Source organism: Temnothorax longispinosus, chromosome 4 (genome assembly GCF_030848805.1).
Source record: "Temnothorax longispinosus isolate EJ_2023e chromosome 4, Tlon_JGU_v1, whole genome shotgun sequence".
NCBI lineage: Eukaryota > Metazoa > Arthropoda > Insecta > Hymenoptera > Formicidae > Temnothorax > Temnothorax longispinosus.
In genome coordinates this window covers 20,435,608-20,462,752 of record NC_092361.1, presented here as the reverse complement: position 1 = coordinate 20,462,752, position 27,145 = coordinate 20,435,608, and the positions used below count along the sequence as shown (strand labels likewise).

The window sequence follows — 27,145 nt, the reverse complement described above, 5'->3', positions numbered from 1 at the left end:
AAAAATAACTTTTGCATTGTTTTTTTACAACAAAAGTAAAGTTGCGATTAGATTATACAATGTCCTATAAACATATTTTATACACGATTATTTCTATGATTATATTATATGGATAATTCTTTTATTAACTCAAACTTTATTTTTTGTAAAATAAAACATTTGAAAATTATTCTTTTAATTATTTTTAATTCTTTTTTTTTATTATTTTACATGTATATACAAACAGAGATTATACAAGAGAGAAAACATATATGAATTTATTTTATATATAATAATATAATTATACATGAAACATGTTTTTACGGATATTTATAAAATTTGTAGCGTATGTTTAAAACACTACGTTATAAATCTATGTTACTATATGTTATAAATATACGGTATAAATATTATAAATAAACTTATTTTAAGTTTTATTGGATGAAGTCTCTACCGGTTTTTTATGTTATTTTTAAGCATGTTAATGCGTCACGTCATAAAAACTGCTTTTTTTGTTATAGATGCGAAAAGTTTCTCGTCCGTAAAATATTCCTCGCATAGGTAATTTTTATTCCGCGTACGAGACTGCACGTAGATATATGCGCGAACGTATTCATTTGAATAAATTCACATTTTAATAAATACTTGTTTTTTTTTTTTAAATATATTTATACGGGTATCAGTATACGTCATATAAACCGCAAGAAATGTGATGGCAAAGAGGGCCTGTTTAAACAAGTCGCATAGACTGCGTTTAATTCTCGTGACTCTTTGATCCGGATATTTTCTCTTTTCTCTTCTTTTTTCCTCACGTGTGCGAGATATTCCGCGAGAAACGAACGAACGACCGTAAATTCCATGAATTTAAAGCGCACCTGGATCCGCGACTACGAGCGCTATATACCGGTATTCCGCATCGATGTTTCGCGACACGTGATAATCCGGTCTTCCGTCTTCTCTCGCGTGTTTCATAATCACGTCACTGCGTTATTGTATCGTCTTCCAAGTTTCATAAACAATTCTCGAGGAAACAGGACCGCTTAACTCGCGTGTTGCTCTTGCGAAACATATCTCCCAGTATCTTGCAATGCATTCGCATAAAAAGCATATCTTTAATGCGGGAAGGTATATTATATTTATTTATTTGCCATCGAGTTACATCTTATACTTTTTCATTTTATATTAACAGAGGAGAAACATTAAAATATTAATCTGCTTTTCCTGTCGCTTAATTTGCTTGAAAGCTTATCTTGCTCCATATCTGTAACAAGAGACATTTGTTAGTAGTCACATTTATATCAAAAACAAAAATCGACTTTATATATCGTCAAATGTACACTGATAAGAGAGTATGATAGATGTGCACTTGGTATATTCGGTATTCAATTTTTTACTGTAATACAAAATTAATTATAATTAATAATAGTAATAATTACTCAACGCAATATAATCTAACTATAATCGAATAATCAATAGCCGTTGAATGCGTAACTGCTTTTTTCATATAGGTGCAAAGATTAATTTATATTTCATTGCGCATCGTGAATAACTTATAAACTTTCGGGGGACATCGCAGTTCGCCGGACGTTTCCTGTTGCTAATTTTGTCATCGCGCGTAGAATCGCACGCGACGGCGATAAGACGATTCAGAAAGCGGAGCCAAGTTCCAAATTCTCGTGCGGTCCACGGTTTATTTTGATCCTTCGCTCGGCCATTTATTAACCACGGCGTGTATGTACGTGGAAATAATAGCAGGAGACCCGGGTACGTTTACACCGTTTACACAAATCCTGATTGTTACGAGCGGGTTACGAGCGCGACGTCATCGTGTTTACTTGATACGTGAAAATACGTAATTCCGAAAGCCGCCAGACGATCACGACCGTATTTCCGAGCGTATGTACGTGTAGTCGAGACTAGCAGCAGCAGCAGCATAACAGCAGCTTCCGTTAAATGCAGCTTTACAGTTCGGGCACAAAGCGAGTGCTTCTGTTCGGATAAAGCGCTTTATACGCGACTTAATCCTTTCATTACTTGTCTCTATGTCCGCGCTTGTGTGCAATATATACGATAATTATCGTAGTGACAGTAATAGCATCAACAGTGCCGTAAACATTCGGGATATTGGCGATATCGTTCCAAATTATTTTAGATCTTTATTTAGGAAGATAAAAATTAATTGTTTGGATATATTAGGATATCTTTGACTCAAAAAGTATTCCGTGACGTTCCTATTATTGCTGTTATTAATATTATTTTAATAGGGGCAAAAACATTATGCTTATACCACTATAATAATGCATTTGCAATTCTATTAAAAGTAGAAGATAAAATTGCGTCATATCTGAAGCAAGTTACATGCATCGGTAAAACTCTCGCGTAAAATATAATAAAACTATTAGCAAACTGTTTACAAACCAACGGACGGGTGAAATTTAATGGGAATTTAATGAGAAGATCACTGCAAATCCGATTGGCATAACGAGTTACTAGTTTCACTTTGAATCACCTGTTTTCAATACTTTAACACGATTGCATTACACTTTAATGACTTTCCGCCAGTTGGATTTCAATGTAAAACGACGCGTTTTCGTATAAACCCGCTATAAATTCGCTCGAACGAAAAATACAGGTTCCGAAATATCGAGATAGCGAGTATAAACGTGTGCATAGTTTTGCCGCACCGAAAATATCACGTCGCGCGTCACGAGAACTCGCGTTTGCATTCGATCTCGAACTTGTGTCAAACTCAAAACTCCACAGATGTTAAATTTTAATGAATTATTATAGGATCGGTCACTAGCGTATCATTAAAATGGCATCTCCTTTCGTTTCTCTTCTGCGTCGCAGGAGGGTATGTTTATGTTATTCGTTCTCTCTCTCTCTCTCTCTCTCTCGCTCGCTCGCTCTCTCTCTCTCTTATACATTTTTCCCTCTGTTTAAATAATCCATGATTTTTATGACGTTTAAATAAAACAATACAACTATTTTTAATTTCAGCCTTTGTGAAAGAAGCTAGGTTTATTATGCACAAGAAATGAATGTTGTTATTCGAGATACAGATAGTTTATTTTATATGAAAAATGCAGCGCGGATGAGAGACGCAAGCTTGAAACAATAAACAACGACGAGCCTCTCACTTTGTGAATCATCGCCTGAATTTTAGCAAATTTCTTCGAAATTGGATTTATCATTTTATATTTTTTTTGCCGAAAAGATTATTATTTCTGTGAAAATCGGAAATAGAATTTAAAAATGTGAGCTTTTTACTTCTCGCGAGCCGGACATATTTCTATAAAATGAATAATATTTATACACGATAGAACTAATCCATGGAACAACATCGTTAATTTTACAAATAGCAGTAACAATATTAATCTTATATAGGATAAAAGTTTATTTATATTATTCAAATAATAATATTGTCGGCTACATAATATATAAGAGAAATAAAATGAAGTAGGTGGTTCTAACATTGATAATTTCGTATTACAAAAAATATTACATTTTATGTAACACCTCTGTTGTTACGAAAATTGATACTTTTATTCAAAACGACATAATCGCGACGAAGAAGAAAGAAAAGTTTAAACAGCAACAACTTAAATAAACTCGAGAAAGAATTATTATAACTATAAAAATTCAATATTATACTGAAAAGCTTTCGTGATGTAACCAGGTATATTTCACAAATTAACTTTTATTCCGTTCTGAATATTGACAAAAAAAATCGCTGATACCGTCGCAGAGATATTTTGCCAAACGATTCATGTTGTTTTCCGTTTTGTGCAAATTTGGATTCATATCGGATTCTATTATTTGTACCGCATCGAGATTGCTTGCATAAATGATAATGTCATAGACTGATGAAGCTCTCACAGCGTATGCCGGTCGCAGGAGATTTTGCGAATGTATCACCGGACTCGATTCGAAACCGTGATAGACGCTGACGGCCTGATCGTTGGGCCTGTCGATACCAGTAGCCCTCGCCACTTCGTGTCAATTCTAACGATCACTTGCACGATCGAGACTTCCCTCAACCAATATAATCGACCGATGAACAACCGATCTTTCTTTAACATTCTTCGAACTCTCTCTCTTATCCGTTTTCGTATTTTATTACTTAGACGATTTTTTACTCGAATCGCAAATAAAGTTAGTATCAGTTTTATCCCTTAATATATTAAAAGATATAAGAAATTTTATTTAAATTACATCTGTTAAATTTTTCTAGCGCTCTCAGATTAATATCATAAAGAGGCAATAATTTTATGTTTAAAAATTAGATAGTAAGAGGTTTAAAGAAAAATTATTCATTGTTAAATCCTAATTATTTTATCATAATAAAATTTTTGCCGCAGGAACAGGACACATTAAAAATCAATAAATTACAATAGAAATGCAAAGGTAATAGTGAAGGAAATAATGTAAGCTACCTACATTTGTGGAATCGTTAAGTAATCTTTACTTCCGCTTTGAACGCGTATCTTCCCTTTATCTCATAATATTGAAATTTAAAACACGACAAATGATTTTTTTTCAATCGAAAAAGTAGCGCAGACAGAACAGTGTAGGACAGGTGACCGAATATACGTATCCTTGAAGAGACATGTAGGTAATTGCATAGTAAAGGCTTTCAGCCGAGAGCCCAAAGCATAACCTGCACAATGGAGAACGCGTTGCAACAGAGAACTCGTATCGCCGGGGATTTGCTGAAAAAAAGAGAGAAAAAATAGGGCAGCAGCATACCGCGCGCGTGGCCATTTTTATCTTATATTGCGGGCTGGCTCTCCCCGAGGAGACATTCCCAGATGTAGCAAAGCGAGACTACTGTAAAAAAAATACATATATGTACGCTTAGAATCCCTTACGTGTAATAAATACGTGTTTTGTATCACACTACCTGATGATGAATTCGACACATTTCGTTATATGTACCTTGAGTTTATTTTATGGGCATCTCATTTCAATTATACATTTTTTTTACGAAACTACAATTTATGAGATATTTCTTATTCTACGTAAAAGCTTACTTAAGTAATTTTGCTAATTATTAAGATCATTAGTTAATAGAAGTACAACTCTACGTTGAAAGTATAGTAATGAATGTACGGAACTTTAGAAAATTTTTGTGAACATAACTGAAACGCCCAACATGCAGATGTTAAAATAAAATTAAGTTTTTGCATTCTTCCGATTTCTTGTAAGTCTAAGTTCATGACTAACAAAAAGATAATTTATATTTTTAGCTTCTTCTATATTCAGAACATTTTAAATATTTATAATTCCATATTTTATATTCTACACATTCTGTGTTTTGTATTATATATTTTCGTATTCTGAATTTTGTTGAATTCTATGCGTATTCTGTGTTTCTAATTCTATATACCCAACTCGTTTAATTTATAACGCATGATTTCCGCTTTGTGTTAAATCACTTACATGCGTAGTTAAAATACTCGCAAACTGCAATTTACGGGAAGAATTCCTTTACGGTATCGGAATGATATTTGAAGCACGCAATATCGAGAACTAATAGTAAAGCCCTACCCAACGTGCCTATGAACCATACCTAACGCTCCCCGTATTTACTCCAACAGGTTTATTTAGTTTATTCAGCAAAATTACATAGAGTGCGACCACGCTTGCGAGGCATTTGCTATAGCATTTCCTATGGCACGTAAATTGTGGTAGAGGACAAAGTCGAGCATGCATTCATTTAGAATAATATGTCGAATATAATACAATAACAATATAAGAATATTATGTCGAAGGTAATACAATACAATTGTGTCTCGCGCAATTAAAAACATTAGTAAACCGAGCATTAACACATTGCCGAAGTGGTCGATTGTGTCGTATGACAAAGTGCGATGAATTGCACGGATTTATAATATCAATTCGTTGAGATACTCGCAAAATATCTGGGATTATTTAATGGCGTTTTTGTCGTGCTCAATACATAAAGCTTTATTCAAAACGGAGTTAGGTATACCTACTGAAAGAATAAAAATTTCAACGATACTGAAAGAATCTGTTCGAATTATTATGTGAATAATAGCTGCATAGTTATAAATAACATTAATGTTTAAATGCTGTTAACGTTCGATGACATATGATATATTAATTATGAATGCAGCGGATTACCTACATGATATACTATTGATGTATTCTATCAATTTTTACGCAAAGTTATGAAATTGATATCTCTCTCTAATTATTATTCTGTTTTATTCAGTTTTGATACAAATAAATTTAAATGGAAATAAAAATGTAAAAACAGTATGTAAAATGTAAAATTTACATGATACGCATTGCCTGGAGACAGTACGTTAAACACGATAACGTCGTGTCAATATTTACGAACATCGACAATGTGATCTTCCATTTGATGTCGCATCTCGCTTTTTATACTACTATCATGTACTACTATCGATCAATCGTAAAAGGTTAGTAGTTGTATTTTTCAAGAAAGAAATTATGTTGAAATCATATAAGAACATTTCAATAATTTTAACACTAAAATAGTGAATTTTTTTATGCTGAATATATATCTATAGCAGAATTCTCTAATCACAAAAGAAAAATTCCTAAAGAAAACAATTTTGATAAATATTTTTTTTTTTTAATGTCAATTTTGTTTTTAAGGAGAATATATAATTGTGAAAAAATTTAATTGTGCTGCTTTGTCTCATTGATTAAGATAGCTATCTTTTCAAGAATCTTAAATGGCAATAGAAGTCGAGTGACACATTGTTTTAAAAGTATCTTAATTTTCTTTACAACTACGTCTTGTTCTTTTTTTTTATTTAGACAAGCTGTAATTTGGTTTCTTGAGAAATCACATTTGGAAGTCTTAGATAGAGTGAAAACTGAAAAGTTTAGTAAGTGTTCGAAATGTTCTCAAGCAGTCTCCGTACAATGATAAAGTCCCTGTTCAAAGTTGTTGCAGACATTTTGGAACATTTCCGACGTTATTCTATTATCACTCATCTACTATCTTTTGTCATACATAGATCTTGTACGAAATCCGGCATTGTGGTACAAATTTTATTTTTCAAATGTCCCCAAAGGAAAAAAATTTAATGGAGAAAAATTAGATGACCTTATAAGTCGCTCAATCGAATCTTTCTCAAAAGATAGCGGTTGAGAGTGCAGTAGAATAGTGCCGGAAATGTTTCGAAATGTCTGTAGCAATTTTGAACGGAGGCTGTATGTTATTGCATGGAGACTGGTAGAGAATATTTCGAGCATTTATTGAGTAAATTTTTTTATAAATTATAAATTTTCTGTTTGTAATGATTTCTAAATGCGATTTCTCCAGAAACACTTGACGCAAATTGAAAAAGACAAGAGATAATTGTGAAGAGAATTGAAAGATATTTAAAACAAATGTATCACTTGACTCCTATTGTCAATTAAGATTTTTAAAAGTCTAGCTACCCTAATCAAGACAGCACAATTGAAAATTTATCACAATTGTATATTCTTCTTAAAAGCAAAACCTATATATATTTCGGCATATTTTGCACAAATTAGTCGAACAATAAAAAACGTCGACATGGAAAATTTTCAGGCTTATCCTGTATATTAAATTGACATTATATTTGAGAATAATTTTAGTTTAGAATATAATTATACAAAAATGCAATTCGTTATGCAGTCACGTATATTGAAAGTTCTAACAGTTAAGGGACTTTGAACATGAGATTTCGATTAAATACAAATTCCAATGCGGGACTCCACTCAATGCTCGTCAACCGCGAGAAATTAACGAGTCGAGGTTTTAGTTCATCGGCGATGAACTTGAACCGAGTTAACAACAATTGAAATTGACCTCGTAATAGCGGATGAGCGCTTACCATAATTCTTCTATTGGCAATATAAATGTTCTAAGATATATGCTATCAACTTCGTAGACAATTTTATACGCGGCATTATATAGCTTTTAGTAATAAGTTGTTGATAATTTATTTAAAAATGATTTTATTAATATTATACTAATTTCTCTCGTTTCTATTTTTTTTTATAGAGATTCTTATATAAATACACATTAATTAATGATTCTAAATTAGTTATTTATTTATCAGTTACTTGAATTGTAAATTTATTTATAGATATATTTATTCTCTCTTGTGATATTTATTCTCTCTTTGTAATATATATTAAATCAGATATGACTTTCCTGATATTACTTTCCTAGAACAAAATGCGAACACAAACGGATATAAAACGCGACGGAAAGTTTACTTTCGAAGTTTTCATTCGGTCCAGTATTTTTATTCACGCTCGCAAAGTGGTCCATTCTGTGAAATTGGAGCTGAAGTTGAATCGATGGGTATCACATTTTCTCTGGACACTCTCAATACAGACCTCAATCGAGACAAACGTTAATACATTTTATCTTTGATCAATATTTGCTAGAAACCTTTCGTTATCATAACTGTTCCTTCGGCGATTTCCCCGCGACAACAGAAGTTTATTCAAACAAAACACCGAGTTAATTAAATCACAATTCGGCCCGGAAGTAATCTTCGTCTCAGGATAAGGGATAAAATATAGAAACGTATACATAAAGAACTCTTATCTCGAAGTTCTAATAAGTTCTGAGGCTAAAAGATTGACTTGAAACAAAAATATTAAATATAATATTGTAATATTTTATCGTAGATTTTATTGTATTATCAAAAATTGTTTTTTGAAATTAGTCTACATTTTATTATATGAAATGCTCTTTTAACCAAGATCGAAAATAGTTCTTGCTGACTGACCAGAGCTCCTGGGAATACCATTCGCGTATTCTCTTCAATACCGTAAACGTTTGCACTTTGCACGTTTTCCGGATTCAGCCCATCATCGGTTTCCGCTCACTGCAGCGTGTGATTCCAGCTGGCAAACGGATATAGTTATATAGTCACACATAGGAAGTACGCAGGTTCTACACATACGTACGAGCAACTGGAACTCTCGACTCCCACATACAGAAATTGATAATACGCATGCAGAACTAATATCATACTTTTATCAAACTGATTTTAGTTATTAACTGATCTTAGATATACTCGTTTGGATTAAATAATTTCAAAAACAACGCATTCTTTTATGAACGATGACATTTAAGATCGAAAATTGTCACAAGTACAAATCTTCAGTATATGAGGTCTGTTAAAAAATTATTCAAACTGGAGATGTATTGTATATTAAAATACCGAGAACACGCTCGTCGTTATGACGAAGAGCAGAATTGGTATGCGCGGATTTGTATACAAGTTATTTCTAAAAGTTACGTCTCTATACACTGTCAGGCTATTATAGTAAGTCAATAAAGCTTGTCGTGTTTTCTTTCGTGGCGATTCCTACGATGTCTGAAAGCCATGGCACGTGTACCGAACATCATATTGTATCGAGCTCTGTTTCAAGATTAGCAAAATGGCCAGACGTTTGATTTGCTAAGAATAGCATACGGGGATGATTCTGTAGGGTCTCTCAGGAGTGGATGCTTTACTTGTTCACTCGTTTTAACTCGTCAAACATTTTTTTGACTAAAAGCGGGATATCACAAGTGTGGCAGCCTCCATATTCGCCGGATTCAGCCTCGACTTTTTTTTTGTTTCCGAAGCTTCAAAAAGATTTTAAAGGGGCACGGAATTGATAACGTTCGATTTGAAATCTGCACTAAACAAAATTTGAAAAAAAACTTATAAATTTCTGAAATAATTTTGAGAAGCGTTTTCAACAATAATGGTAGAAACGATGGGCTGCAAAAGTTATCCAAGTTGCTGCAAAAGGAGCTTATTCTGAAAAATACTAAATTTTTAATTCAATAAGTCGTGCAGTCTATGCATGTCACATTATCCGGATATTTTTTAGCAGACCTCGTAAATTACAACAAAAGAAACAGAAAATTCAATTTTTAATTTCTTTTTAGTGTTCGGTTTTTTTTTCTTTTTTTAAATACCTACCGTTCGCACAATTAATTCCAACTCTATTTCGCTAATGACGACAAAAATTAAATTTATGACAGATACTTATATGTATATAAATTTATTATCTAAAGAATTAACGGATACGTACTAATTAATTAACTTCTTACACATTTTACTGCACCGAATAATATTAATTATAATCTATTTAGTCACTTTATAATTTGAAAATTACCGCTTATTTTGATACAACAACGCAAATTAGCAGATAACGGCGTGCATGTATTCTAATATCAAATAACACTCGAGTGGTTACTGTTGTAACGATATTGCCAGGTTAATGATAACGGTATCACGCGATATTTCGCGTCGAAAGCTTCGCCTCCTTTGAACAGCTAATACCGCGCTTTTAACGCGCGTTACCAAGGGGACGCACGAAATGGTACGGTCGTATGAAGGCGTACAAAAATTGATTTCCTAATGCGTTCCCGCTGTACACTTTATCTTGACCTTTTATATACTCAGTATACCTTTCTCAATCGCGTTGAAATACCTCAGCCACGCGGGGACATTTTTATTTTCGAGCAATGATATCAATAAACGGAAATGGCGTGGCACGATACGTCTTCTCGCGAATGTGAATCTACCCCCATGTTGCTTATCGCTTGTACGTACGTACTATCGTTTGACAGCGAGATGCCTGGCACTCGATCTGATACCGAAGAGAAATACATTTGTATTCTCTGAGCGTAAGAAAAGCGTCCGTGGAATAAAATATAAAATTATCTCACGTTACGCGTTACGTCTCACTTACACCACTCATATTTTGTTACGCGAATATTTGCGAACGCGAGGAAATTTCAAACAGACACTGACGTTGAAATTCGACAATCGGTTTAGTAATTTTTCGGTGTCGGGGAATATAGAGGAAAATCGACAGAGAGATAGCCGGCGTTAATTTATTCAATTTAAAATCGAGTCAATCACGTCTGACTGGGTGTTATCGCGAGAGCGACGCGTATAATCCGATACAGATTGATTTACAAACACGCGTTAATGCAGAGGAGATTAACGCGTTGTCAAAAGGAGATTACGCCAGTCATGTAAATACGGCGGCAATTCCGAACGTGGATGCACACCCCGCGCGTAGAATGGTAACGCGTCGCGACGCGCCGCGCCGACTGCCAACCCAATGACACACTTCACGCGCACAATTAAATATAAAATCGAGTCCGGCGAGCGACTGTCTGTTGCAGCCGCCGTTATCGAACAGGCGCGGGCGTGATAATTAAGCTCGAGGCTGCCAGCGCGCCGCAATTATTACTTGGCTTTCACGGCACAGAGAATTGGCGTGGCCGCAGGAAACATCGTATCAGATATGTGTGTGCGTGAGTGTGTGTGCGTGTGAGCGCCTTGCGAAACGCGGCCGTTTCACCGTAAATGCATCCCCGTGACATCGGTATGCGCCGCGGTCGCAACAATCGCCGTTATCTCGCAGGTGAAGCGCAATTGTTGCATCGCCGCGGTCGATGCGTCGTGCCTGATTTCGTGCAATTACGCATTCCGTCCTGCACATACGGAATTCGGAAATAGCGGTGTATTGGACATTGCTCTGTTATTTCTATGTAAATTCATTGTAGATTCAAAACCTCCGCTATTCACATTGAGAAACGTAATTAGAATACGTAAATTCAGAAAAAGGAAAAGAGCGTGAACAGCAATTACGTTTCGATATTCAGTCATTATAAAGTGTTCACATTATTTTCCGGATTGAACAAGGAAATTACCGTGTCAAAATCTCTCCTTGTTTCTCCTTTTCCGTTTTTCTTTTCTTCTTTACTCTGAGACTCTCTTTCTTTTTTTCGAAAAGAAAATTCGCAAATATGGATTTCGTCAATATTGATTGAAAAATATCTTATCGTATTTAACAAGAAAACATTGTTGAGCACGTGTGAAAATATATGTTCTTCGCCGTTTATCTGTAGATGTAGGCAAATAGCAGCGACGCACGTGCGTGACATGTAGCCAATGAGGGTGCGTCGTCCAACGAGGAGGGTGCATTTGTTCATGTCACCGCACGCAATCGTTGCAAATAAAACGGCACGCAATAAAGCGGCAAATAACCCATGACTCTTGTTATGGTCCTGTTATTTTCTCTATGAAACATGCCATATGCAATGTCTAAGCTTTTGAACAAATAAAATACAAAATTAATATGAATCTTTATTAAGCGTACAAAGGGAAAAATTAATTGAAATAAACATGTTTTATATGAGTGTACATACATACACATGTTAATAAAAAACTGCGCGAATAGAGATTTCGACATCAAAGCGACGTAACCATTTGTAACAAATATATTTCTTAATAATTTATTTTATATATTTAATGTTATTTACACTTAAGCTTTTGTCTTATATAGCTCTATGTAATTCCCATTTTTATTTTTGCTATACCATCCTTTCTCTAAGATTGAAAAAATAGCTTTTTTAAAGCAAGTTTTAAAATAAGCTGTAACATAAAGTTTAGCGTATTATTTTTTGAGCATACAACAGTGTTAGCATAAATAATGAAATTTAATATATATAATATTCTTTTGTATTAAATTTCTTTTGTATTAAATTTCCGTGGAAGTAGAGCATTCGTTATTCCCGTTACATGATTATAAAAGGACAAATTTATGGAAAAAATACGAGTTATATTAGATCTGAGTTATAGTAGACTGCAGAAATATATTGCCATTGAATCTCGCTCTAAATTTACGATTGCCATAAATAATTAAAATGAATAAATATTATTAACACGTATAGATTATTTTTATCATGCGTCGAGGGTTCTGCAAATTAATTAGATAAGAACAAGAAAGAATAAGTCTTTGTATCACCGCGCTTTGCATTAGAAATACAGAAACAAACAAGCTATAGCCCCAGACGTTCAGCGTAGCATTTATTCACCATTTGCATACATAAAATCCAAATAGTGTCCGTCAGCAATTCTTAATTGCATCATACGGTGAAAGCTTGACTAAGTCACCGGAAAATGAAAAACATAGAAATCTCATTTCTCTCTAGGGATAAAAAAAGCGTGGAATATAAAGAAATTTAATTGCAAATTTATAAACGCATAATAAAATAACCGAATTTTTAATTGCCTAATTGTATATGTAGATTTCTAGCAATTACTAAATAACAAAAGAAAATAATAAATAAGTGCAAACGAAATAGATTAAAAGATATTGGGAAAATAATAAAAATGTAGAAAATGCTGTAATTATTTAAATTTAAAAGGCTTTAAAAAATGATATAGTAATATCAGAGTCAGTAATATCGAGATCACCGATAAGAACGAAGACGCGACTAATTCTTCCGCAACTTTTACAATCTGCAAATTGTGCGTCGCAAGCATACCACAGATTTCAAGCCGTCGCGTCGTTAAATTCACTTACCGCGATGCGGAAAACCGAGGCGGAAGGCGCGGAAGCGTGCAAAGTTGATAATTGCTCAATCGGCGCAATCGCAAAACTTCGAGACCCATGGTTCGTAGTCAATCCAAAGTCGATCGAGTAGGTGACGACAAAATGTATTTCTGGTTTGAAGTTACTCTTCGCAATCTACAATTTGCGGACAACGCGCCAGTTGCACTAGATCTAAGTTTCTTGAGACAACATTGATGTTAACAGTTACGACAAACGAACGTTAATTGAACGTTGACCAGGGAACGGGCACCTGATTCTTTTTTGCATAAATGGTGACCTGGGGTGATTTTACACCGTAATTAAAAGTCATTGTTATTAATTACAAATTGCATATTTTTGATTATTCTATAATTTGTTAGTACTTGAGAACAATATGTATATAGATTTACTCAACATTTTCTGAAAAAAGTAAGAAGAAATAAAAAAAATATGTAAGAGACGAAAGAAGCACATTAAAATTACTGTGACGTAAGCTTTATTCTTTCGATAATAGAGTGTAAAGATCACCCCAAGCGCTTGTTCTCGGGTTAATGGAGTCGCAAGATTTGCGAACTTTGCAGTCTTCTTTCTAACTGTCGGATATGAATACATTTCCGAACTTGCTTATTGTAATAATAACATTGGTGTGGATTCCAAGTATCGGAAGAATTAATATATCGAAGAAAAATTGACAACTTTTATTGTAACAGAAATTGTATTTGTATTGAAAATATTAAGATGTATAAAGGCAAATTTATGCGGAGTTTTTGCGGAGAGAAACGTTTTTATGATTTCTATGCGGATGTGTTTTTTGCAATGGATAAACTGCGAACAGGAAGATACTAAAAGGTACATAAACGCAGAGGGACAGTGAATCATCATTCCACTCGAGAAAAATTCTTCGTGATTTAAAATCACGACGTTATATTTCACGACAAATTGCGACGATTTGTGTCAAAAAGGAAGAAAGAGAAAAGTATGATTAGTATGAACGCTCAAATTATATATAACATATTCTAATGATATATCATATAGTATATATCTTGTGAAGAATATATAACTGAATTTGGGATGGAAAATAATAATACATATCTAGCCATTATACATTATATAATAGTTTTTAACTATTTTACAAAAGTTTCTTAACATTAGAAAAAAGTGATAACAATAAATAGTTAAAAAAGTAACTGGGGAAACTGAGCACTATGTTAATATTGTGTGCGTAATGCGAGGCGTAATGTAATTCATTTTATTCTCTTCGTATGTTTATTATATGTCGTTATCTCATTTAGTTGATTATTACATCGCAATATGGGGGATATAATATATTACGTTACCTGTCACGCAATATTATCGTGACACGTACATATTTACACGTATTGCGAATCATAGAAGTAATGCAGCGGTGGTACACACGCAGCAATAGAGCGAAATCATGATGATTTTGAGCGTATTCAGTTTAACAAGGTGCCTAATTGCGCACCTCCGTGGTATTGCGTACGCCACACAAAAGCAGCGGTTAATTAGAATCGTCGACACCGGCGCGTCGTTGCCCTTGGCTTCATCGAACTATTAGCCGCGATCGCGTGTCCGAACGCGACTTGTTTCATTAGCAGATTAGGTTGATTCGTTTATACGCCGACGCGACGACAATTTCGATCAATTAAGTTAATGCACTTGCAGATCCACGTACCTCGAACACGCGAAGCGTGGCTGCGCCTCTTTATTTAACAAACATTTGATACAACAGTAATAAATGGCCAAATAATTGATTAAGCCGTTTGCAAAGATTGAAAAACGAAGTAAGATTATTGTAACAAAACCTAGTTTAAATATTATAGTGTAACTATAATATTGCAAATTAGATAAAAGCAAAATGAAATAAATCATATTCACTTGCGTTTAATGAATTGTCTTAAAATAGCAGTGGCTATATTATAAATGGTTTTTCTTTAAAATATCAAAATTAGGAGAATTAAAAATAATTTAAAAAATAAGTATATATATATATATATATGTATAATAAAATATAAATTTAAAATAAATATATCAATAAGTTATAAATACACATGTTTTGTGCAGAAATTGTCGACATAATCGAGAGACACGATAGTGTTTTGTGTTAAATGTATACGGCGAGATCGACTCATGTATCTGTGTACACGCGAACCATTCGATTACGAATACCTAAGATTATCTCAAAAACAGCCTTATAGCTAATCGAGTTTTTAATAGATTTAATGGTAGCTTGGGTTTAAATTATACAATATAAGAAAAGTGTCTTCACACACTTTTTTTACGTATTCTACAAGCGGAGATATATTATAACGCAAAATCTCAATGTAAATGCCTACTTAAGAGACGTCTTGGTCGACGTCGATAATTGTACGATTTTCGACACAATACGACATTCGTAAAGCAAATAGCTTTTCGGTGCGTTGAGAGAAATTATTGGAGAATATTTCCGGCGTCTCCGTGGCAACGCCTCTAATGCGTGACCATTCGAGGTAATGATGTCCTCCGAAAAGAGCAGAAAGCACGTACGGATGAGCTTAGAATTTCGGCCAGCTTTGGCCAGAAGAGAACATATCGCGCTATAATTCTCCGTCTCTTTGCTCTGTCTCGATAATTCAAATGCCAAATTTTGCGCGTTTTATCACGCTTTATCATGTGTTATTTCTAATATGTTCATAATATATTAAAATAAATAAAAATATTTAATATAAAAGAAATAATTTTATGATGTAATAAGAACGGTGATTTAATGATTTTTCTCGAACATATATATGTAATGGTACTATATTTATAATTAAACATTTATAATTAAACAAGTTACGAAATTGTTTATTTTTAAACATTTTTATTTATTTTAATATATTACAGACATCACATATATTGCAAGTGCGTAATAAAGCAATTTAGATAATAGAGAAACTTTAAACTTTTATTTTACTTTGCTTACGAAGATGAAAAATTACATTTGTCAAAAAAATGAAGTTGTACCTACACATTGACACAAATTGACATAAATAGTTTGATGAAAAATATAAATTACAAGCTTTTTGTTATATTGAAAATTTTTAATATAATAGAGAGCTTGTAATTATTATCATGAGAATTTTGGATATAATTAATTGAGAATTCGAATATAAGAATTATGAATAATTTATGTCAACGTGTACAATAATTTTTGAAGGATTATAAGCTGTATTAAAATTGAATTTTATTATTTTTATTTTTATTTTGATAATATCTCTTTTGTGATATTATTAAAAAACAACAACAAATGTATTCTTAGACAAACAATAATATAATATATTTCTTATGTTAATATTTTTTGCTTTTATACTTTTATATTTTACATAATAAATTATTATGCACCTTTTTCTACCTTTTTTTTAAAAATAGGTAATTAATATTAACATAATATCCAAGAGTTCATAAATGTTTATAACTATTTAATTTTACATATTGTAATATAAAAATATAAATGTTAACACTTTGCAGAGATCTTTTATCATTTGCACTTTGTGATATCGGTCAGTTTTATAGGCACGTCCAATATTTGACATTTTCAACATTTTAACATACTCTCTTTTCTCACGCATATCATTCATGTATGTTGAGGTTTTATCGGCATGAATTATCGATGGGACGTTACCACGAAACGATATTAAAGCCTTGAAAGTCACGAACTTGGAAATAATTCGGATAGCTTAATCGATCCTTTTTTTCCCTTCAATCTTTAAAACGAAATAAAATCTAACGGCTGAAATGTAGCGCACAATAAAAGTGTTGGATTTTTTATGAAGGTAGTAAAGGTAAAGAAAGATGGTAAAAAAAAAATAGAAACTTTTTATGAGAGACATAGTAAAGTAGTTCAATTTGCCCTTATATTATAGAACTCTACACGTACTCCTTTTATCAGACAAGTGCAATATTCGTTATGTGCATTAGCATTATTATCTCACGGTATTAAACGAGATCTTATCATTACTTTTTTTTATAATGTTTAAAAATATATTTGACAATATTGTGAGATCAACATTTTTGGACTAAAATATAATAACATAATAATAAACAATACATAATGATACTATAAATACAAATATTTTTAAAATATAGCGGTTTCCAAAGTGTACATTAAATGATTGATCCTACTTTGGCAGTTATATTTTAATTTCTTTAATATATAATGTAACATATATCTTGTTATATTTTAGCAAATAAAATATCAAAGTTTGTTGCGAGGCAAACTATGCATGCAAAGAGATACGTAAACATAAGAGAACATAGCTTTTCACTGTAGAGCACAAACTTCATTATTATTGTATAACTGGATAAATCTTATCGCACTTAATAGTAACATCAAAGATGCTGCTGAAATAATTGAACGGTTGGGCAATATGCACTCTATTATGACGTAAATTTGGTTCGTGTTCAGACTAAATTATTAATTAAACCTTGCTGCGACTGAAGTGTCCACAATGCAACGTCATACAGTTTAGTTACAGTCCCACGCATTACGATATGAAAGCCCTTTACAGAAGTCAGAACGTATTATATTAATAATTCTCCGTCGGATTCTCCGACGCCGACGTTTGCGATACAGTCAGAATTTATTACTGTGTTGTATACGCGTTGCAAGTAAACGGAATGCCTTTAAGCTACTGATGCTGTAATGTTAATTAATACCTGCAGCAATATGTTTCTATCTTACGTTTGTACCGAAGCACGTAAAAAGATATTCGTTAGATGCGGAGCAAAATGAGAAGTTTATGCGAATATTTCAATTTGTTATTATTGAAACATTAAATTCTTACATATATAATAATTACATACATTTATAATAATTAGAAATTTTATATTAATAAATATTTTAAATTGTACCCTTTTTCAATAAATTAAGACAGTGAATCGTCCATGTTGTTATTTAGAGATAATAGGTATGACAAATGAAAATTTTCACATCGCACATGTGCATCTTGCAATCTTTATTCATCTTTCTATCACGTACACTTGATATTTCCTCGCAACGACTATCGAATATACCGAGTATTTCGCATTCCTCGAATTGTTCTCCATTCAGAAATTCTTTCTCGCACACTTTTTCATGGCACATTATTTACTTTCACATACGCGATATATGAATACGACAAAATTGATCTACAATGCTTTTTTTTCAGAGAGTCTCGGCGATACTGCCGGCGACGATGCTGGCGTTAAGGAACTTCAGGAACTTCGCGACAAATACGAGGGGAAGCTAACGTCGTCTCTCTACACAGGAACACTTTGCATCGCCGCCATCTCCTCGCTGATCGCTCTAGGTGCTCTCTGCTTCGCCGACTATCATGTAAGTATCATTAATAATCTTCCTAGTTTCTATTAAAAATATTATTTTTTTCACATTAATCAAACAACAATTAATTGTTGCTTTAAAATAAGGAAAATCTGTCTACAGTTCATTTTTGCTATATTAATCTTTATATTTATCTACTCAGAAAACTTGGGAATTAAAAAAATTAAAATAAAAAATCTCTCTTTTTCTTTCTTCAAACCTTCGTACTTTCGCTTTTCTGGTAAGTCGTGACTCTTGCTTTGATTTATGACCGAAGAAAATATATTTGAAATACCTCTGTACTAACTAAGCTACGCGAACTTACTATGTCTTTACTCTCACTATTAATCGTTATTTTAGACAATCATTGCTCATTAGCGAGATGTTCAAGTTTTCCTAAGTTGGAGCATTATATTACCTTTCGAGAGCAGAGGTTACAAGATGATGTTCCGAGTTGTAATTAATTTTCAATTAAAACTCTATCTAGTACTCCTTTGTAATGGATCGATATTGGTCCAAGGTGGCTGTCGGTAGCATGCATAGATTCTTCGTCAACCTGTCCTGAAATTGAATCGCAAAGCGTTAACTGAGCCAAGAATTAATATGATGTCGGAGGTGCGGAGGAGAGCCCAGACAACACGAAGACGCTGTTCAAACCGATAGATTCACGAAGAATACATAAAACGTCATGCCTTAGGATTGGATCTGAGGATGGACGGTGTTGATCCTTTCAAGCTATCGCAGGACACGCGAGAAAATTGATAACGTGATTTATCTCAGATCTAAAAGTTCTCCTCGTATTTTATTACGTTAGAACGTAACATAAAAATAGGAAAATTATCGACGAGGCTTTATTTCGACATCCGAGAAAAGAAAAAGTTGAACAAAATTATTTTAATAAAAATAGATTCCGACAGTATTTGCGAAAAAAGTTTGACAAGATAACATTCGTTATGCTTATTTGATTTTTATTCATCTATATATTTTTGTTCGTTTCGATATTTCTTATTTCGTTTCACATATCGTTAATGCAACTTTCTCCGTTACGTAATTTACCATTTTTAATTTTTTAAGCTTGTTATTGCACGCTAGGAAAAATGTTGTAGATGTAAAATTTAAATTACGTTAAGTTGAATATTGAGATATTTAAATATTAAAAGTTATGTAAATGATGTTTAAAAAAGGGGGGAATGCTTTTCTAAACAATCGCACGAATCTTATTGAAAATAAGATCATGAGGATATTGATCTTGTTCTTAATACTTAATACTATTTTTTATTTTTCAGGAGCTGTCCGATGTGACCTATCTTGTACCTGTATCGGCATTGACAACCATGCTCATCGTCTCTTTGACATTTTTAGTGGTCACGCAATTACCTTCCGCCATGGTCTCTAAACGGTCCAAGATTTTAATAGGTTTAACATCCTCCATCATACTTGGTTTAGGAATTCTAATACTAAGAGGCGTCCTACCCTTGTTCGCCTGCATCCTATCAGTAATCGCCATTCTACCTAAAATGAAGTGGCAAACACCGCTTATCATCAGCTGCATTCTGGCTCTCGCACACATTTCGAGAAGACTTATTTTCGACGATCTAACGAGCTATTACGGCATAATTCAGGTAAATATATAGTTGAACGTTGGATAAAATCTTTCTCCTAATCGATTTGTTATTGTAAAATAATGAATTATAAGGATTTTTTAAACTATTTTTTAATTAATGTTTTTTTTAGTCTAGCCAAAGAATTTTTAATTTAAGTTTTTTGTGATTTATTTATTTAAAGGATAACATAATAAGGCTATTTTAGTTCAGTTTAATTCGAGTTTAGGGTACTGAGGCATGGGATTTGCTAGAGGAACTTTGAGTTTTGAGTTCAAGCCTCAGTTTAAATTATGAAATAAAGGATAGAACATGATATAATTCAAAAGCAAAAAGAGAATTATGTAAATTGATGTATTGTACGGAAGTCTATTCAAAGTTGCAAGGCACGGATCAATTAGTGTTTTTTTTATCATACATATGTACATTTACGTACATAAAACAATAAATATGATACATTTAATAATAATTTTTGAAACCATGTTCTATTATATCACAGAGAACAATTTTAGGAAAAGTACCGGAAAAATATTTTTCGATAAATATATATAAACTAGGTATTTTAGAAAGGTATCCTTTTTATCGAACAGATTGTTGCGGAGATCATATTCCTTCTGGCTGCCATCTTCGCAGGCATGTATTACAGGATCCTAACAATGATGGCCCATCGCAAGACTTTCTCCGGGACAAAGACGGTGATCGAATCGCGAATCAAGCTTGAATGCGAGAGGGAGCAGCAGGAACAATTATTGCTCAGCGTTATTCCAGCCTATATTGCGGCAGAGGTGAGCAATAAAAATGTGTCGCTTCGTGATTTAATTAAAATGTTGATTACTATCCATGACGGAAGTATTCGCGTTGAATTTTCGCCGCATGGATATGTAACGATGATAAGGCTTCTCATTGTTAGACTCGTCCAACAATTGATTAACGTTTAATTAAATTTCTGCCTATGACTATATTTTGACTATCAATAATCACAAAACTAATTTAACAAAGTTAAATTCGTGCGAGGGATGAAATATGTAGGCGTTCGCATCTTGTAAAGGCAAATAGTTTTTCAGGAAATAAAGTTATTATAACATAAAAGAAAATAAAAGTTCGCGCGCGCAGTTTTCTAATCAATTGTTGTTTTATCGTACTTTGCGTATTATATACTACGATCTGTTTGCAATCACACGATGGATATCGATTTACTATACTGCAATAAAAATCAGATGATGACTTTTGAAGTGCTTTGACGAAAGTAATTAACGATTCGCGTTAAAGTTCTCTGTGAAATTAGACTCAAATTTGTAAAAACTTTACTTTAAATGAGGGTCGGAGAAGATACGAAGTATTTACAGCAAAAATTCTACGTCAGTTATTTGAAACGCGTGGATGGAGCAATCAGTCCGATTTTCTTTGATCACAATAATTATATCTTCAAAAAATATATATATATATTTTTACCAGAGGATTCTATTTCGGTATACAATATTGCATAATATACAGTGAAGGATGATATTATATTTGAGAAGACCTCGTTAAAAACTCCGTTGTTAGAGCTTAATGAGTATATAAACGTTTTACGTATAATAGATACTCGATACTTCTTTTCATAGCAACAATGTCGAATTTTAACTATTTCTGGTTTGATATATATATATATATATATATATATATATATATATATATATATATATATATAATCTTTGTTATTCGTAAAATTACTACAAGCATATTTTTTATTTAAATATAATATACTTGTACCCCTATATTATATTTAAATTCGTGTGTAAGAATGTACGAGTTCTAGCAAACTCCGTCTATATTTTTAACAATAAGATTGTTACGAGGACTTGTACAAAATAGAAAAAAGTATATAAAAATGACCGGATAGATTTTACTTCATTAATTTTGCTGTTGTTTTTAAGTTATATTTCCTTATTTGTAATTATTTTTAATAGCACTCGTAATGCAGAGCGAATTGTTCATTTAAATTGATTGCAATTCGGATTTCAATTATTTCCTATCAATGCACATACCGCATGAATCATATAATGATATGTTTACCGGTGACATGAATAATTTATGGTTTCGAATGGGTGAGTTACGTGTTAATCTGCTAATCGGAAAGTATGGAATACGATGTTTTGTTGATGCGATATTCCATAACGCATCACAGAAATTTCCAATGCAACACGTTATAGGGGATATATAAGCACTAATCGAATAATTAATGTAATTGTTACAAAATTACGCAGCTAATAATAATACATAGATGATATTTATACTAAACAAAAAAAAATATTAATCTGTTATCGCAGGTAAAAAGAAGTATAATGCTGAAAATGGCGGATGCTTGTCAGGAAGCCAATAAGCACAAGCAAACCACGTTCCAAGAGATGTATGTACAACGGCATAATAACGTAAGGTAATTTATTATGTTTATTATTATTACATTTGTTAAACCTATTAAAATTTATAATATACTAATGATTGTAACGAAACAGATCGCTTACAACGATGTTACGAAATATTTAATGCAAATATTGTTATAAAATATTAATCTGAAGAGTATCGTGTATTTTTATTATTGTTATCTAAATAACTTCAAAATATATAACAATTTTTATTTTGTGAAGGAATTAATTTAAATCGAAATCGCTCTCTGATACTTCTATACAATATTTCGTTAAAATATATATGCAATACTATATAAGCATTTGATGGAATCGATTCACAAAAAGAGAGATAATGTTAAAAATAAGACCGGTTGCGCAAGGTCAAGAGCAGAAATAATTTAATCATAATCAGTGTATTTAGAAGGCACGCGCGTATTTAGTTCTCCCGCGCGAGGATTATATGGGTCGAGGATGATGGCAAGGAATATTGATTGCATTGAAATAAACGCATGCTGCACGTGTCGCACACTGCCTTTGGTCGTCCGTCCTCTATCCATCGATCTAGCCATGCATCTGAATTTAAATCATATGATCGCTCGATTGTGCAGCATCTCCGGATTCAATATTCAATCGAGCGCACTTTAGATGTCGATCCATCAAAGACGAATTTTCAATGCCCCTTTCTTTGAAGTACACCCATTAGAAGTTCCTAAGATTAATAAAAGATTATTCCATGCATATTTAAATTTAATTTTTATATTAAAGTTCTTATTTACTAAGAATGTTTTACCTGTTTTCTTGCTCTGTTTTTTATAGTGTAATTATTAAACTTGAATTAACATTAACGTTCACAAGAACGATTTCAATCTTGTTAAATTGATTTCTGCTTCTGATTTTCCTGCATTTCGTCGAAAAATTTTGCAATACATAAAATTTTATTTTTAAAAACAATATATCTTTGTTGATTGTATAGCATTCTCTACGCGGATATTGTCAACTTCACACCGCTGTCGGAACAGCTCTCAGCTTCCGATCTTGTGAAGACGCTCAACGAGCTCTTTGGCAGATTCGATCAAATAGCGCAGGTAAAAGAAAACATAAAAGTTAATTTAATTTATTTATTTTAATTAAATGTTGGATGTAATTTAAAAGAATAAATTTTCTTATTCAGCAAAACTTTTCCCCAATAGCATAAAAAACATTTTCAATGTTCTTCTTGTAAAAACTGCTTTAGATATTTATTGTAAAAAAGAAATTTAATTCTATTAAATTCTATTAATAGAATTAATCCTATTCAATATCATTGTATACCGCGTCTTTTTTACTAATGTAAGTTCAAAATTGCTTATTAAATTTATTTCTGGAATTACTTTTAACGCAAGGTAAATAATCCGATAAAGGGAGAGAACACTGGGTGACCTGCAAAACTAGATTTCTTGCTACGTATATTATCATCAATATTGTCGTCTAACCTAAGGACAGGTCGACTATGGATCCATTAGTGCGAGGTGAATAAAATGTCTGAAACCTTTTACCCTTTACCAACAAGCAGAATATATGATCGCCTATCACTTGTGCAAAGAAGGACATTGAAAGTGTACTTTCAATTTGTACGAGAATAATATTCACATTTCAAATTCTCAAATTTAATAAAATTCGTTCAATAAAAATTGTTCTATAAAATGTGTAAACATTTGAGTTTAGTATAACACTAATGTTACAAAATTTTTAGCATGAGGAGAGATGTTTTAATTTTAGTTATAGGAAAAATTCTTTTACTTACACAATATAATTGTTGAAAGCTTCAACTTGAAATTGAAGAAAAGTTTGTTATGTTAAACGTGACAATTTAAAAAAAATTATTCAGTATTTATTTGCAGAATATTTCTGATTTTTGTTTGCGCGTATTTATTTCCTTTTAACGATTCAAATACAATGTTTTTCAGCAACGAACAAATTGAATTTTAGTCCGTCAATATACTTTTAAATCCGAGTTCCTCGTTGACTAAATAAATTTCTGGGCTTGTGACTCAGCGTAACCAAATCTAAAAAAAACATGTAACATTTGCCTTTTCAGAAGTATAGCAATTTTATTTGTTTTACTCGTGCACTATGTTTACGATAATATGTTGCAATGATATTCAGTTAAATGCCTAGCTTTATCTAATAGTCAAAGTGAGAAACAATAAAAATTATAAAAAATATATAAAATTTGCAAAACAGTTATTTTAAACACTGATATAGAAACTCATATAGAATGATTAAAATTATTATATAGAAATATCTTACAATTCGTCTACAATTCTTAATTTTCAAAACACATTTACAATTTTAATTTCGCTAGAAAGTTGAAAGTCGGAGATTCACTTTAATTGCAACCAAGATTTCTTATGGTTACCAAAAAGTTTTGTTTTATTAACAAATGTAGTTTTTCCGTAAAATTACAACTAATCTCATAAAACTCATTTAAAGTGAAATATGTTTAAATATTTTTTATTTTAGTTACTATTCGAACAATATTCGAATTCCTAATAAACTGTATATAAAACGTTTTGCATTTTTTTGCGAAAATATAACGCTATAAAAGAGATACGTTTTATTTGTTATAAAAAAAACAGGAGTGTGAGGATAAATGAAAGAAGATAAATTTAAAAAACAAAGTATTTGCAATATATTTGATAAAATTCATAGAAATTGCCGAATTCTATAAAAATAATGGAGAGAGATAACTTTGATCAAAAATAATAAATATAAAAGATCGCAAAAAATGTGATGTGCGCGGTTTTTTCGACAAATATTAAATATCGTTCAATCAAGCCACACGTGATACAGTGCGATGAAGATAAAAGGTTTCTTTCGAACATTTGATTCGCAAAAATGTGCGCGCAATTTCTTTCTTGCTAACGACTATCTCCTTTTTTTTTCTTTATCTAGACCATCGATTATTCTATTTCGCGCAAATTTTATTTACATGAAAAATCGAATATGTAAAGTAAACGCATTAGCTAATGAAATGCTCAATATAATAAAAATAAAAATTGAAATCTTCGTAATATCGCAACATAAATCTTTATCATTTTCAATAAAAGTCGACGGTTTATTGATATGTAAAACTTAAGGTTACGCGCAGAAAAATGATTGTGAAGAAAAATGTTGCATTCTAATAGGACAGGAGATAAACTGAATCTAAATACGCAAGATGATGAGAAACATAGTTTGTTTCATATCGTCACATACATTTTCACTCGTTTTTTTTTCGATTTTCCGCAAACTGCGAAAAAAGTAGTTTTAAACTTAAATTGATATAATAACAACCTAATAAAGCTATGGAGGGAGACAGAGTCCTATACAATATTGCGCGCCCTTGTGTTCATAATCGGATGCCGCTTTACATTCTTTCTCTTGGTAAAGAAAAAGCACAAACTTCTACGTTACGCTACGTTAGCGCGGAAAATTGCTTTTAGAACGACAATAAAACACAATGATTAAGCTTGAGTTTGTTAATTTCCGAGTTCTAGAGAAATCGGTGTTTTGTCAGCGCCTTTAGAGTAAGTAAAAAACTTATAATCGCTTTGTTGAAATATCTTTGTAATATATATATACTTTTAACAGGACTTACAGCGACTTTTCACGTTTGATAGAATGTAAAATATTTTCATCACGAATCAGTACATTTAAATTTATATGAATAAAGAGGGACGCTCAATATATACACTCCATCTCCCATCTCCTTCCAGAGCTTTATTAGTTTGCAGCTATATTAATCTAACTTATAACTACTCTTTTCGCAACGGAAAATCAAAAGAACGAGTAAAAATGATAGCATAAAATAAACTATGTTTCTCATCTAGCTTTTTTAAATTCAAATCATCCTATTAAAATACAAAATTTTTTTTTACAATTATTTTTTTTACTTTAAAAAGAGGATTTATGCGATATTATGAAGATTTTATCTTCAATTTTTAATTTTATTATTAAATATTTTGTTAATCAATACGTTTACTTTACATGTTCAATTTTGCATGAAATTTGATTTAATAAGTAGTTTCAATGTTATTTGCACCAATTGTTAATTTTTGGTTGCGTTAATATTTATCAATTTCCACCGTTCTCTTTATCCGTTCTCTATTGAAAATTATATTTGCAAACAAATCAATATTTCGACATTAGCTTTGGTAACTCATCAAAGCTAATATCGATGAACAAATACGCAGAACATATATATTTCCAACGAGAGAAGAAGGTCAAAGCATGAAGCCGCAAGCGGACGGATTTTAAAACTCGAGTTTCATTTATTTTTCAATCCGCTCTCGCAACCGCAACATTGCTACCGCCACCACCGTTATCGATCACGAGATTTTAGGAATTGTTTATAAAGCTGAACATTTGCTCGAGGAGAAAGCTTCGGGAAACTTGCTAAATTTCGTTCGCCGTGGGCCAGATTGCAAACGCCAAGGCCTCCA

General features: G+C 32.2%; 1 protein-coding gene across 1 annotated transcript in view; it reads left to right on the top strand.

Annotated features, from left to right (window-relative positions):
• The window catches only part of Adcy2 (adenylate cyclase type 2 Ac76E), a 42,430-nt gene that overhangs the window by 2,423 nt on the left and 12,862 nt on the right, over positions 1-27,145 (top strand). The window contains exons 2-6 of the mRNA XM_071775820.1: positions 18,543-18,709; positions 19,981-20,316; positions 20,886-21,080; positions 22,605-22,711; positions 23,656-23,767. Of these exons, the coding sequence (XP_071631921.1) occupies positions 18,543-18,709; positions 19,981-20,316; positions 20,886-21,080; positions 22,605-22,711; positions 23,656-23,767 (917 nt within the window). The remainder of the gene's footprint in view (positions 1-18,542; positions 18,710-19,980; positions 20,317-20,885; positions 21,081-22,604; positions 22,712-23,655; positions 23,768-27,145) is intronic.